The sequence below is a fragment of the Myotis lucifugus genome, unplaced genomic scaffold (genome assembly GCF_000147115.1).
Source record: "Myotis lucifugus unplaced genomic scaffold, Myoluc2.0 scaffold_30, whole genome shotgun sequence".
Lineage (NCBI taxonomy): Eukaryota > Metazoa > Chordata > Mammalia > Chiroptera > Vespertilionidae > Myotis > Myotis lucifugus.
This window is the reverse complement of record NW_005871078.1, coordinates 2,393,361-2,408,648: the sequence shown is the minus strand read 5'-3', so window position 1 is coordinate 2,408,648 and position 15,288 is coordinate 2,393,361. Positions and strand designations below refer to the sequence as shown.

Genomic DNA, 15,288 nt, shown 5'->3' with positions numbered 1-15,288 from the left:
CCTCTAAAGCATAGTTTTGACTTAAAATTTAGAATATTTTCCCTATTAATATTATTTGTAATTTTTGCTATGTCTAAAAATAAGCATATTTTAAAAAACATCTGAAATATGGTAAAAAAAATAAGACAGAAAAAACTTCATGTTTTTTAAAAGAACATAACCAGTTAGTTGCAGTTCCACTGAAAGTATCTGATAATAAAAACAAATTTTAATTTTTCATTTAACAACACTAAAGAATGAGGTATATAAATGTTTTAATCACAGACTTTTACTGTATGCAATTAACTATATTTCACAACTAGCATCTTACAAAAAGGACAGTACCATTGTGCCTGTAAAAAGTACTGCAATAAAACAGAAAATTACATTATCACATGAAACCACCATATATCACAACTGTCAGGGTCTACAGTTTTATTTTTTTCTTAAAATGCTATCATGATGTCTTTATGTGATATTTTGTATCCAAGTTATGTTGTTAAGTTCATTGATATTGCAGAAGTCTCCTACAGGTGGCTATATATTAAGTAAATGGCTAAGAAAAAGCAGGAGACCTTAGGAGAATTTAGAAGTACTGTGTGGTTTCTAGGTTTGATTTTTAAATATAACATAAAACACTTTATTAGTTGTAAACAAAAATGCAAAATCTGTAGTCATAAAAATATTTTATTCATAACTTTACATAATAGTAAGTGGAGCTGTAAATATTTATTTTGGGATATTGATAAATGCAGTTGTGTCTGAAAATAGGGCACTATGATTTTCATAAGAACTGTTACATTTAGTAAGAGGCCAATTAAACTGATTTAAAACTAGTTTTTTTCCCAGTTCTGTGCAACAGTTGTCATTTCTGTATTTATTAGATTCATACTTCTATAACCCTGGATAAAGTTTGGGGCGAGGAAACAGTGATAGAACTATTAAGTTAAAGCTTTTCCAAAATTGCAGCTTTTAAAATATGGCAGGTTTCTTTTCTCTTCTGCTTTTGTCAAATGCTTATAATTATTTGAATTTTAATATTTTATATAATACAGAAAATACCAGTGTTCAATGACAATAGCACTAAACTTGAATTATAAAGCTAAATAATCAATGTTTTATTGTTTACTAGTCTGAGAGTAAACATTACAACAAATGAATGTTTTGAAAGCAAAAAAAAAAAAAAAAATCAAAAAAAAAGGAGGTAAAACCAGAAACATAATTCAGGAAAAAATAATTTAGCAAAATGTGTAAAAAATATTGGCAACGGTTCATACAAATTCTTTATTTAATAACAGTTTTTCTATTTAACCACACCAAGTACCAGCAGGTGTATTAAGAGGATAGCCATTAAGAAAATCCTGTTGCAGCAATAGTTGATTAAGTTGATCTTTGACTTGTATACATATAACTATTTGTTTCACAATTCTCAAATAATACATATTTAGGCAGGTTGCACTATGTTATAAAAATTTAACTTCGTTACATGCCAATAGTAGAGAATTCAAGAATTATGTGTTAGAATTCACTAAACTAAAAGTGAAAATAGACTTACCAATAACACTGCATAATGAATAATTCAACCACATTTTCATGGCACCTTTAATTGTGGAGACCAAAATGTTAAAGTCTGGAAATGTTTGGTAGGCATAGATTGCAATCAAATCTAACAAATTCTAACAAATTTCTCTTTTATGTAAAATGCAAATTATGAATTGTGCATGAATATGTTTGTCATGAAAATGTGGTACTTCTTGGCATAATCTGTATATCTGCATGATATGACTGAACTAAGAAATTGGAGAAAATAAACTTTAATGGGATTCTCCATTCAATGATGAGGCTTCTCCTCTAGGTGAAGATGACCTGGACATTCCCCTCTCTGTGTTATCAGGACTAGAGCCACTCTGATTGTGCTGATCTGCAGAAGCAGCACTAGATGCAGGCGGTGACTTCGTTTTCTCCTTAAAGTCTGTAATAATGACTGTCAGATCTCCAACGGTAACTTCCAAATGCTGAGCACTACTCCGATCCACATTTTTCAATCTTGGCCTAAACACACAAAAGATGATATAATTTTAAACTAGCCTTTCTGGCTACTAACTTTCTGTGCACATAATGAACAAATTAGGTAAGAACAACAAAATGAACATATCTATGTTTAAAGCTCTACATTCATGTGTATCTAGCCACAAAAATATCATTAAATGTTTCAAATCATTAACATTAATCAAACTACTCACTCATGAATCTTCTTCGTGACAAAAAACTGTGACACTGGAAGTAACAGGCTGGCTCTTAATTGTACTTTTATAGCTTTATCATAATTTTGCAGATAGGTTACCAATTTTTTTTAAAACAAATGTTTTAGAAGGGCAATGATATAGTTATATCACAGAGGAAGCTGGTAACAGCTAAGGTTACATTATACGCGGGGCTGTTACTCCATTGATGTGCATGGCTAAGGGCATCAAGATTGTCTATTCTGCCTGAACCCATGACCATTTTGACTGATTAAAGCCCATGCAAGTATCTGTGAATACTGTGAATATTACTCCTGGCTTTATGAGTGAAAAAGAAATGACTCAAACACAAATGTCTTTTAATCTAGTGAAAAAAACACACACATCCTCACATTGAAGCTTATATTTGTGGCCTCTGTGTTTAACTTCTAGTACAGTAGGTCCTCGGGTTACGTCGGAGATCCGTTCCCATGGCGCAAGGCAACGCTATTTTCGCCATTAGTCAGAACCCACCTACATAAGCACCTAAGTCACTCACATGAGGCACATGCACAGCAGTAATGAAGTGAAACAGTAAAAAAAATTCAAAAGAAAGATAACAATTCCTGACCTTTACTTGTGATAAATGAATAATAAAAAACAAAGCACATATGTACATATGTTGAAATGACGGAACTTTTCTTTTTTAATAAATAAACGGGAGATGGTGACATCATAACCACAAAACGACGTACGTCAAGTCCGACGTAACCCGAGGACTGTCTGTACACCTTTCAAACTACAAAAAACCCCCACCAAAACCAATTTCATGATACTTTACAATAAAGGAGATGAAATCTTTTACTTCTACTTTGTATATATTATATTAAAAGAGATAAAATGGCTAATTTTGTTATTTCAAAAGTACCATAAAATATTTTAAAAATTTACCTGGTTTTCTTATGACTGTTCTTTTTGCTAGTTGTTTCCTTTTCACTCTTTTCTTTTTCTACTTTATCTTTTTTCTCTTTCTTTGACTGTGTAGGGGGCACAAACTGCTGAGTAACCTGCTGTGCAACCAACTGGGAGACAGGTCGAGGTTTCCTGTGTGTATGTTAAAAAGAAAGTTTTTAAAAATTATTATAACTTAAGAATACATATTCTTTATGGGAAAATAGCTCAAATTATGAGACTAGATATATATTATAAATTTCAAGTATAAAAATTCTTCATATGCAAGGTAATTCAGAAGTGCAATTTAACAATTTAATAACATTGTTTTTCCAACCCAACAAAAGTTCTATATAATAAAAGCCACTAAGTGTCCGGTCATCCATTCAACCAATCAAAGCATGATATGCTAAGACCGCTCAACCGCTCACTATGACATGCACTGACCACCGGGGGCAGAGGCTCCGACTGGTATGTTAGTTTGCTGCTGGGGTCTGGACGATCGGGACTGAGCAAGATGGGCCAGACGTGACCTGGAGCCCTCCCTGGCTGGCCAACCTCCTGCGTCCCTCCCTGGCCCCGATGGTGCACTGGTGAGGTCCCTTGGCCTGACCTGTGCCCTCTCACAATCCGGGACCCCTCGGGGGATGTCAGAGAGCCGGTTTCAGCCCGATCCTGCAGGCCAGGCCAAGGGACCCCACTGGTGCACAAATTTGTGTACCGGGCCTCTAGTAGAAATATAATAGCTAAAAGTTATAGCCCAAGATATATGGTCAAACCATTAGAATATAACATACATAAATCAATATGAAATTATTAAAAATATGTATCAAACTGAATGTTCATAGGGAAGCACACATAAAAATGCACACAAATTTTAAAAATTAAACTTGAAAGTTTACACTGAAATAACATTTAATTTTATCCTTCCTCCCTCAGAGAAGGAAATATCTAACCATCTGTGACTATGACTATTTGTTTTTTCCTTTAAAATCTTTCATTTATTCACTTAATAAATATTTGAGTGTTGAAATTTCTCAGTCATTATTGCGCAATTCCTTGAGGTGCCTTATGTATCTAGCCACAAGCTCACCATGCTTTTTTGACCTTGGAGATCTGCCCAGTCTTTTGACACATGCCTCCTCATTCACTTATTCATTAAAAAAACATTTACTGAGAAACTACTGTAGGACCTGCACAGAGATATCTGAAATGTTGTCTGGCTTTAACCTTTGGTGCCAGTACAAGCTATCACTTTATAGGCCTAGATCAAGGATCCCTCCAGCTTTATGGTAGAACTTGGGCAACTAAAGTCAAGATTCAAAGTTAAGTAATCTCTAAGTTCTTAAAATGAGAGAGAAAAAGAAGACTGAGAAAGGGAAAAGGGAAGGAAGGAAAAAGTTAGGGAGCATAAGATAAAAATAACATTTCAACAGATGGGTCTATAAACAATAGTTAATTTTATTGTCTGGAAAATCCTGACCCTATTTTGGTCAGTAGAGTTACAAAAAAAACAACACTTTTTTTTTCTTTTGGTTTCTCTAGACAAGCAAGACAAAATAGAAACCAATGAGAAAATACTGCATAATCTACAATCAAAGCTGCACAGAGGAATCCTTTGAAGGAGGAAACAGGAAACAGTATGTAAAACAGATTTCAGCAGATGGGAAATTAATTTTGTTTAGAGCCTAAAGAGTCTTAAGTACAGAAAGAATATCCAGGAAAGATGTCCAATACACAAGTAGGGTTGACATATAAATCACGGTTAGTGATGTAGATTAAGAGTTACACAAATTAAAGTGGCACTGAAAACATGGCAAGTGATGGCTGAGCTTATTTAAGAAATGAATTTTTTTAAAAAGGGGGTTAAAGGAATGGTTCTCAAATTTACATACAACGGGATCACCTGGAAGACTTAACCCCACTCCCAGGGTTTCTGATTTCAGTAGGCCCGAAGTAGTGCAATAATTTGCATTTCTAACTAGTTTCCAAGCCAAGCTATGCCTCTGGTCTGGCCACCACACTTTGTGAAAAACCTTGAAAAAATGTAATATATTAGTACTACTGGAACATAAAGTTTGAGATGAAAACCAGGGAGTGGCAGAGAAATAAAAAGAGCAAGGCTGGATGGCCAGGCAGGAACCCAATAATGAAAACCCAGGAAGTTTGATTTACCCTTAATAGATGGAAGAGCATTGAAGAAATTCAGATTTGAATTTTACAAAGATTACTGGCAGCAGTCTTAAGAGGAAAGGTACAAAAGAGGCAGGGAAACTGTTAAGAAGCTACTTTAATGGATCGAGCAAAATTAAAAGGGGCTTGAACTAAGGAAGCAGCAGTGGAGTTATTTCAGACAGACTAAAGAAGCATGGTCAAGGGGACACGATGACTAGCCAGATGTGATTTTCTCACTTCTCAACCAACAAACATTCCTTTAGCAAAACATAGAGAAACCCTTGCCCTCCTGTAGCCAACTTTCTGTGGGTGGCATAAAAAAAGAAAAAACAGCCGAAACCGGTTTGGCTCGGTGGACAGAGCGTCGGCCTGCGGACTGAAAGGTCCCAGGTTCGATTCCGGTCAAGGGCATGTACCTGGGTTGCAGGCACATCCCCAGTGGAGATGTGCAGGAGGCAGCTGATCGATGTTTCTCTCTCATCGATGTTTCTAACTCTCTATCTCTCTCCCTTCCTCTCTGTAAAAAATCAATAAAATATATTTTAAAAAAAAGAAAGAAAAAAGTCTCTGATGCTAATAAATGCTATAAAAATAAAGTAAGGATCATAGGGAGTATTGGGGAAGGAGATGCAGTTTTAATTTTGTCTTGTTTCTACTTCTAAAATAAACTCCACAAGTAAAGAGATGGTATTACATACCACTGTTTAACTAATACCCAACACAGTACTGAAAAAATACTAGATACTTAATATTTGTGCCCGGCCGATGTGGCCCAGTGGTTGACCATCAACTCATGAACCAAGAGGGCTCAGTTCGATTCCTGGTCAGGGCACATACCTGAGTTGTGGGCTTGATCCCCAGTAGGGGGCGTGCAGGAGGCAGCTGACTGATGTTTCTCATTATGTTTCTATTTCTCTATCCCTCTCCCTTTCTCTCTCTCTAAAAAACTCAATAAAAGCATATAAAAATATTTTCTGAAGAATGAGTGAATAATAAAATCAGGTTTAATGAGGGAGGAAGATTTATTTTTTTTAAGAAAAGGAGTACAGTAATGTCTAAGCTTAGTCATTGTTCAGGATCACTACACAGAAGTAAACAAATAATGAAAAAGAGCAGCAAGAATTAATTTCTCTTTTAATAATGCTGGAATATAGAAAGAGAAAGCTAAAAGGTGTGGTAGAGTTGAGAAAAGATTTGTTTAGACTAGGGCCTAGTGAATAGTGAGTCACTTAAAACTCAAAGTCACCCCAAGATATAAAATGCAACTGAGGTGTAGTAATCATTTTGTCTCCACGTCATTAAGGATCTCTGAATCTATTTCTTCCATAACAAATGAAGGTTTGACAATTTCCTTTCTTACATTTTGTAATGTTGCTTCCTTCTGCAACTCAAAATTTAATGCAAAATAAATTTCCAAAATGGTTAATGAATAAAACTGAATTACAATAAAATTGCAAACATTCATATAAATTTACATTCTTTTGAACCTAGTATAAAATCCTGAAGTTTCAAGCAATCAATAAATTGATGTTATTCAGGAGCCATTAATACTAACTTAAAATATATAATTTATTTATATTCTGTTTACTTAATGCTGCCTTTAAGTTGATTATTTTTCTAGGTGTTTTGGATTCATTAATGACCTCAATACCCAAAAGCAGTTTTTTTCCGTAAGATCTAAATATCTCAATCATGGACACTCTAAATCATGAAGATTTTCAGGAATATAACTATTGTGCTGTGGTTAGGTAAAAAATGTTTTTATAACATGATCAATCACTCCCCCTTCCCTCCAGCATGTCTCCAAGTGGGGACCCAACTATTCTGTGACACTATTCCTCAACATTCTCACTCCCACTTCTGTGAGAAAGGGATAATCCTAATTCCCCAACTTCATGAATCTTACAACTGCTGCTTTTCATATTTAACAAGTTTTATGTCTCCAGAATCTTTCTAGGATCATTTTTCCTTTTATATGGCCCATATAAAATGAGTCCATTAGTGTAAAAATAAAAGCGTATTAGTAGAGAAGGTTTTGTTTCATTAAGCCAGGAGGTTGAGTTAAATAAATAAATTCTTTCTCTTTTTAAAAAACCTTGATTGATTGATTTTAGAGAAGGAAGGAAGGACGAGGGAGAGAGAAAGGTACGAAGGGAGAGGGAGGGGAAACATCGATTTGTTGTTCCACTTATTCATGCACCCATTGGTTGATTCTTGTATGTGTCCTGACTGGGGATCAAACTTCCAACCTTGGAATATTGAGATGATGCTTTAACCAACTGAGCTATCTGGCCAGGGAACTAATTTATCTTCTAAATGAGATATGAATCTAGAATTCTTCTAAGTGTTAAAGTCTCCGTGGTAAGAGCAAAATAATAAATATATACTCTCCTACAAGGCAAAACCAACTCAGAAAGAACAATTATTTAAACTGCTCAGGTGAGAGAATGGAATCAGGAAACAAACTAGAAGACTACCATGTCAAAATAGAAATGAAGTAATAGTAATAAGCATCTATTCTATGGCATAGTCAGGGGAATGGAATTGAAGCAGTGAATCTATTGACATTTCAGAAGGATAATACAACCGGGTATGTGCTGAATAAGAAGGATAAAGAACAACACCCCCTCCCCAATAGAAATAAAACTGAAAGAAATAGGGAATTAGGAAGCACAGTGCTATGGACAGAATATTTGTGTCCCTCCTCCCCTAATTCACATATTGAAATCCTATCCCCTAAGGTGATAGTATTATAGGTGGAGCCTTTGGGAGATGATTAAGTCATGCAGGTAGAGCCATCATGAATGGGATTAATGCTCTTATAAAAGAGGCCACAGAGAGAGATCCTTTGCCCCTTCTACCATGTGAGGACACAGTGAGAAATTGGCTGTTAAAGAGAAGTATGTCCTCATTAGACACTGAATCTGCCAGTGGCATGATCTTGAACTTCCCAGTCTCAAGAACAGTGAAAAATAAATGTTTGTTGTTTATGTCCCACACAGTCGATGGTATTGTTGTTAGAGCAGCTCAAAAGGACTAAGACCAGTAGTTGCAGGAAGCCAAGAACAGGACTATTCTAAACAAGAGGAAGTGATGAACTTGGTGTTGGGCATGCTGGCTTTTTAGATTTTTAAAATACTAGTAGTCCTGTGCACGAATCCATGCACCAGTAGGTTTCTGCCACCCTCCTGTAGCTTCTCACCTGCTGCCCCGCCCTCCTGTAGCTCCCCCTGCCCTCCTCATAGCTTGCTGCCCTGTCCCCTCTTGTAGCTCTCCGCAGACCACTTATACCTCGCTGGCCCACCCCCCTGCTAATCTGTGATCTGATCTTGATGCAATTGGTCATTATGCCTCAGGGCATAATGGCTAATTAGCATATTCCTCTCTTATTATATAGGACTAGAGGCCTGGTGCACAAAAATTTATGCATTCGGGTGGGTTCCTCAGCCCGGCCTGTGCCTTCTCGAAGTCTGGGACCCCTCGGGGAATGTCCACCTGCTGGCTGAGGCCCGCTCCCCGGGGGATTGGGCCTAAGCTGGCAGTCAGACATCCCTCTGGCAGCCCGGGAGCCCTCGAGGGATGTCCACTTGCCAGTGGGGACCAGGCCTAAGCTGCAGTCGGACATCCTTAGCGCTGCTGAGGAAGCAGGAGAGGCTCCCACCACCACCGCTATACTGGCAGGCGTCAGCCTGGATTGTGGCTGAGCAGAGCACCTCCATGTGGGAGCTCACTGACCACCAGAGGGCAGCTCCTGCATTGAGCGTCTGCCCCCTGGTGGTCAGTGTGTGTCATAGTGACCAGTCATTCCAAGTCTTTCTGCTGTTAGGGTCAATTTGCATATTACCCTTTTACTATATAGGATAGAGGCCTGGTGCACGGGTGGAGGCCGGCTGGTTTTCCCTGAAGGGTGTCCCAGATCAGGGTGGGGGTCCCGCTTGGGTGCCTGACCAGCCTGGGTGAGGGGCTGATGGCTGTTTGCAGCTGGTCACACCCCCTTCAGGGTGGGGGTCCCCACTGGTGTGCCTGGCCAGTCTGGATGAGGGGCTGAGGGCTGTTTTCAGGCTGGCCAAGCCGGAGACTGAAGCTCCCAGCCTCTCCTTTTTTTTTATTCTGGGATTTATTTACCTTCTATAATTGAAAGTAATTGTTGCCGTTCCAGCTCCGAGGCCACGGCCTGCAGAAAGCAGGTATCTGGGGTTTGTTTGGCTTCTATAATTGCAACTTTGTTGCTTAGAGTGGAGCTCAGAGCTGGGCCGCGGCAGGCGGGGAACCTTGGCTTCCTCCATCACTGGAGCAAGCAAGCCTCCTGCTCGCTTCAGCTGCGTGGCAGCCGGCCGCCACCTTGATTGGGTTAATTTGCATATCCTGCTGATTAGCCAATGGGAAGTGTAGCAGAGGTATGGTCAATTACCATGTTTGTCTATTATTAGATTAGATAAGCAAAGCTGTCCTTAGGGCAAGTAGAAATGTGAGACTAGTTGTCTGATAAGTAACCACATAATTTCTGTACCTAGTGTTGTTTGTTATTGATTTTACAGTATTTTTTAATTACCAACAAATTTTCTATAGTGGTTCTTTTTTTCCTTAAGAAAAATGTTTATTTCTGTTCTTGAGTAGTTGTATTTTTTATTCTCTCTTTTTATCCTAGATTTCACTAAATATATACTATTCCGTTCTTTTATTATTATTTTAATGGTGGTTGATTTTCACTTAAAGATTATACCTTTGCTCTTCTGTTCTAGGATTATTTGTTCTGTTTCAAATTTGGGAGAAAAGCACAATATATAAATATACATGTATGCATATAGCCTAACTATTGAAATAAAGTTTTCTGCTGCTCTCAAGAGCAGCGGTTCTCAACCTGTGGGTCGCGACACCTTTGGGGGTCGAATGACCCTTTCACAGGGGTCGCCTAAGACCATCGGAAAACACATATATAATTACATATTGTTTTTGTGATTAATCACTATGCTTTAATTATGTTCAATTTGTAACAATGAAAATACATCCTGCATAGCAGATATTTATATTACGATTCATAACAGTAGCAAAATTACAGTTATGAAGTAGCAACGAAAATAATTTTATGGTTGGGGGTCACCAGAACATGAGGAACTGTATTAAAGGGTCGCGGCATTAGGAAGGTTGAGAACCACTGCTCTAGAGGCTACATGAGCTCTAAAGATTCTTCACTGAAGACAGAGGGAACATAGCTTATGATGAGCTTTTTATCCTATCATAAAGTGATTCATCTTCACCATGCCCTGTTAAAAAGAAAGCCCTCCTGTCTCCAGGGAGCTTAACAAGGTCTAACTTTGATCCCTTTTCTATTTAATGAGAAAAATAAGGAGGATAGTATGGAATTTTAGAGGTGGAAGACAGTTTACTCAGGAAATAAGGGGCAGGATATATCATTTATAAGATATGCCTTTTTATGTTCAGGGGTTTATTATTCAGGGTTTTAACAATACATCTGTAATACCAAAGGTTCTGTGATAAGAACAAAAAGGTCATCTAATAAGTAAAATAAGTGCTGTCCAGCCATATCCCAAATGCACTCTACTAGTATTATCTTCTTACATATATCATGGTTAGGCTATAACTTGTGAAATACTGTATTCAAAAATTTTGGAGTCCCTATGTATCTATTTACCCATCATAAATGCCCAAATAGACTGTGTTTGGCAGGAGTGATAATTTACTGTAACATAAAAAAAGAAAACATTTCAACAACCACTTAATGGATACCTACTATTCATCAAAACAAAATATTTTAGAAGCTGTTAAACCTTCCATGTTCATAGGAGGCTTAATATATATCATTTCTAATTATGTGTCTGCCTTTCACCTCCACCACCCTCCAATACAATATGTGCTAAATATAAGAAAAATGCTTTAAGCTTGATCAATCTCATTACAAATTAATCAAATTGAACATGCAAAAAGAAAAAAACAAATAAGACATAAAGCAATTACTGGTTCTTTTCTAAAACAGGCAGCATTACTCAGAACTCAGAAAGAAACAATCTGGTTCATGACACTAACATATATGGTAATTTGAAGCAATATAATATATCTCAATGAGTAAAATGGCTGAACTAACCCCAAATCTGAGTCTGTTGACAAAGTCCAAAAATCTAACCAAGGAAGACTGTATAAGCACCTACTCCATTGACAAATTTATTACACACTTAACACTTGTCAAGGACTAGGTGGGGTGCTGGAGATTCACTATATAACAAGACAGACTTAGTCTGTGCCCTCATAGTTTACTAAGCAGCTGAGAAAGACACCATACAAAAGGAAATAAAAGTAAATTTTGTCAAAAGCACTAAGAAGAAAATGGTGTGCTGTGATAGAGCAAACAGTCAGGGGACTTATTATAGACAGGGTAGAAAGAACTTTATTTAGTTCATGTCTAAACCATCAGTACATCAGGAAAATAGCCATTACCATGGACCCCTTTTTAAATGTCATTTTATGAATAATTTACAAATGAAATAAAGGAACAATGAATATTAACAAATTTTAGTAACATAGTAAACCCAAATTTTTATTGCCTAATAATGTGACTTTAAAGGTATATAGACCTAAAAGACACGAAATTTTTATAATGTAGCTAACTTATCAGTTATTACATCTAATCCTAGAAACATATCTATCTTATAAACACTGGTTCCCTGAATTCATATATATCTCTGATAGATTTTGGCTTATCTTTTTTTTAAAAAAACAAACATTTTTATTGATTTGAGAGAGAAAGGGAGAGGGAGAGCGATACAAACATCAATGATAAGAGAGAATCATTGATTGACTGCCTCCTGCACACCCCCTCTTGGGGATCAAGCCTGCAACCCAGGCATGTGCCCTTGACTGGAATCAAACCTGAATCCTTCAGTCCAAAGGTTGACGCTCTATCCACTGAGCCAAATCAGTTAGGGTGATTTTGGCTTATCTTTACATCCACTTCTTACCCTTGCATTGTCAAAACATTTTACTTTGAAAACCTTGGTGGCGTATCACTTTTTGAAAAGAGGACAGCAATTTTCTTTGCTCCAAAATTACCAGACATTATCATTTTTACAGTAGACTAGTATACATATATATCCTCCAGTATTCATCCACTTATGAATCATATCAAGTAAATTTTGGTGTCAAATGTCATAAAAGATAAAAGAATACCATCACATGTCCTAATAGCAAAACAAGATGGCTGAGGTTCACTGTTGCAAAATGCTGTATTGTAGGGCACGGCTATAGGGTTAAGCCTCAGACTTACCTGTTGGCAAAGCCACAAACAAGTCTCAGCTTAGAGGGCATAGCCCTCTTAGCATAATTAGGCTTGACCTTGTAACTTCCTAGATCTTATCTGGGTAGCTAATGGGCTGAGGGAGATGTAGCAAGTGCTGCCAAAACAAGTGAAACTCACAAGAATAGTGTAACTATGGTGACCAATACCTGTTTACCTCTGGCTATAAAATAAAGGCTCAGTTTGCTGTCTGGGTCTCTCTCTGTGGCCTTAGCCAGGTACAGGCGATCCACCTAGAGCCAGTGGTTCTCAACCTTCTGGCCCTTTAAATACAGTTCCTCATGTTGTGACCCAACTATAAAATTATTTTCGTTGCTACTTCATAACTGTAATGTTGCTACTGTATCGTAATGTAAATGTCTGATATGCAGGATGGTCTTAGGCGACCCCTGTGAAAGGGTTGTTCGACCGCCAAAGGGGTTGCGACCCACAGGTTGAGAACCGCTGAGACCCAGCTTTTTCTCTTTTTCTTTTCTACATCCTTCGCCGCGCCCCCTCAGGCTCACCGAACCCTTGGCTGAGCTGGCCCAGCACTCTGTATGATAAAATCCTTCTGGTTGTGAGAAACCGTATTTATTTTTTGTCCTTAAACATATATTGTTAATGTAATGACGCCTAGGAAATTGTCATTTGAAGACCTGGTCAGAGAGCTCTAGCACCATGCAGTCTACAAAGGATTAAGAAACATAGAGGGATGAAAACGACTCCATATGAAGTCCCTGGATTTCTCCTCCCCAGGCCCTCAGAAGAGCATTCTCTAGTTTGGCCTGCTCAATGACTCTCCTCCTCCCAGGCTTTCTGAGGTAGATCTTAACTTGACAGATCAGTTTTTGAGATTTTGTGATGGAGAATCAGAAGGGAAAAAAATGGAAAGAAATTGCCAGAAGAGGTTTTGTTTTTTTGTGGGGGTTAGAGAGGTTTTGAGGAATAACTTGGGAACAAAACCATTATATGAAGGCAAAGGTAGAAAAGGGAAAATAAATGCTAAAAAATGCTTCTAGGGCTATGTGTCTTCTTTCACAGTGTTTAAGAAATACAAATAAAGGTTTTGCTACTTTATTTGGAAATTGTAAAAAAAAAGAATAAATCAATTTGCAAAATAAATTTATTAGCTTTTGTGGTCTTCCTTCTGTGGATAATATTTGGTGCAAAAACCACATTTATATAATGTGTTTATTTTTTAAATGGTTAAAGTATTTTAAAAAGAAATGTGCATCTAATATTTGTGGAGCCCTTAAAGTACCTCTGCAGAATTGTGGTCTTCCACACTGCTCTATAATGCTATTGATCCTTGCATGGCTGTGTCCTGTCTCCCCACCAACTGGACTACATAACACTTACATGGGAAAAGATCACATCTTACCTATTATTGTAGCCCCAGCATCTAGTACAGTAGATCTTACATGTATTAGATGCTCAATAAACATGTCTTAATATTAACAATCATTATAAATAGAATTTAAATATAATGCATAAAGACAATTATTAATCAACTATGTGAACACTGATTTGAATAGGTGCCAACTTCTAAGGACTCACTTTTTTTATTTTTTTTATTTATCTTTTTAAAAATTTGTCTTTATTGTTGAAAGTGTTACAGATGTTCCTTTTTCCCCCCCAATGATCTCCCCTTCCCATGACTTCAATGCACTATTGTCTGTGTCCATGGGTTATGTATGTATGCATATAAGTTCTTTGGTTAATTTATTCTCACCACCCCCTTGAAAAAATTTCTGATGCCATCTTGCTTTTGAGTCATTTACTTCTCCATAAAGACAGAATGAAGAGTTTAATATACGTCTCGTTGCTATAAAATTTTATTATTAAATCAAAGGATTAAAAGTCCTTTTAAGTGGTTTTCCCCACCTCTAAATAATGGAATCATCTACCAGTACTATTTGACTTATCAGCAAAATTCAAATATTAGCTATAGTAAGGCTATTCAAATGTTTTTGTTACTGTTTTGCAGGATCATCATGCTAATAAAATTTTATAAGGACTCTCAATAGATAAAACTGCAAAAACTAACACATCTCTGAAGTTGATGTAGAGACTCCTTAGCCCCCATGTGCTCAGTGTTCATGCTCAAATCCCCCGGTTATCCCTGACATGTGGCTGTGATGACTACCATGGGAAAACCACGATCCAACGTACTCACACCATGCCAATTAAATTTACACCTAAGATTCAACGTACTCTTTCTTATTGTCACGTGCCTAGGTGTGCTTATAGAATGTATGGAACAATATCCCTCACCATTTCAAGAATCTATGCAGAGTATTTTAAAGAGTCTGCAAGATTTCCATATATTTAATTTTCAATATCAAACACTTCTGCAGAAGCCCAAAACACAATTTCCCCTAAACTCCTGGAAGGCAGCAGCAGGAGAGACTTGATTCCTCGGCAACTACTATAATAGTCCTTGGTAAGCACAGACAAAATAGATGACTACAACTGCTATAAAAACTAGGTTAGAGTGTTCAGCAATTAAATCTCTGAAAAATCCCTCAAATCATTAAGCAACATCACAGTTCACTTAACTTCAAAGACCAAGGACATGCTCTAGAACAGGGGTGAGGAACCTTTTTTCTGCCAAGGGCCATTTGAATATTTACATCATTTGAGGGCCATACAAATTTATCAACTTAAAAA

The 15,288-nt window shown here is 37.2% G+C and overlaps 1 protein-coding gene across 1 annotated transcript in view; it reads right to left on the bottom strand.

The window, feature by feature from the left end:
* Nucleotides 1-237: 237 nt before the first annotated feature.
* LOC102431444 (YY1-associated factor 2) overlaps nt 238-15,288 on the bottom strand; it is an 84,597-nt gene continuing 69,546 nt past the window's right edge. Inside the window, exons 3-4 of the mRNA XM_023752266.1 lie at nt 3,153-3,305; nt 238-2,031 (exon numbers count right to left, since the gene is read on the bottom strand). Of these exons, the coding sequence (XP_023608034.1) occupies nt 1,794-2,031; nt 3,153-3,305 (391 nt within the window). The 3' untranslated portion in view covers nt 238-1,793. The remainder of the gene's footprint in view (nt 2,032-3,152; nt 3,306-15,288) is intronic.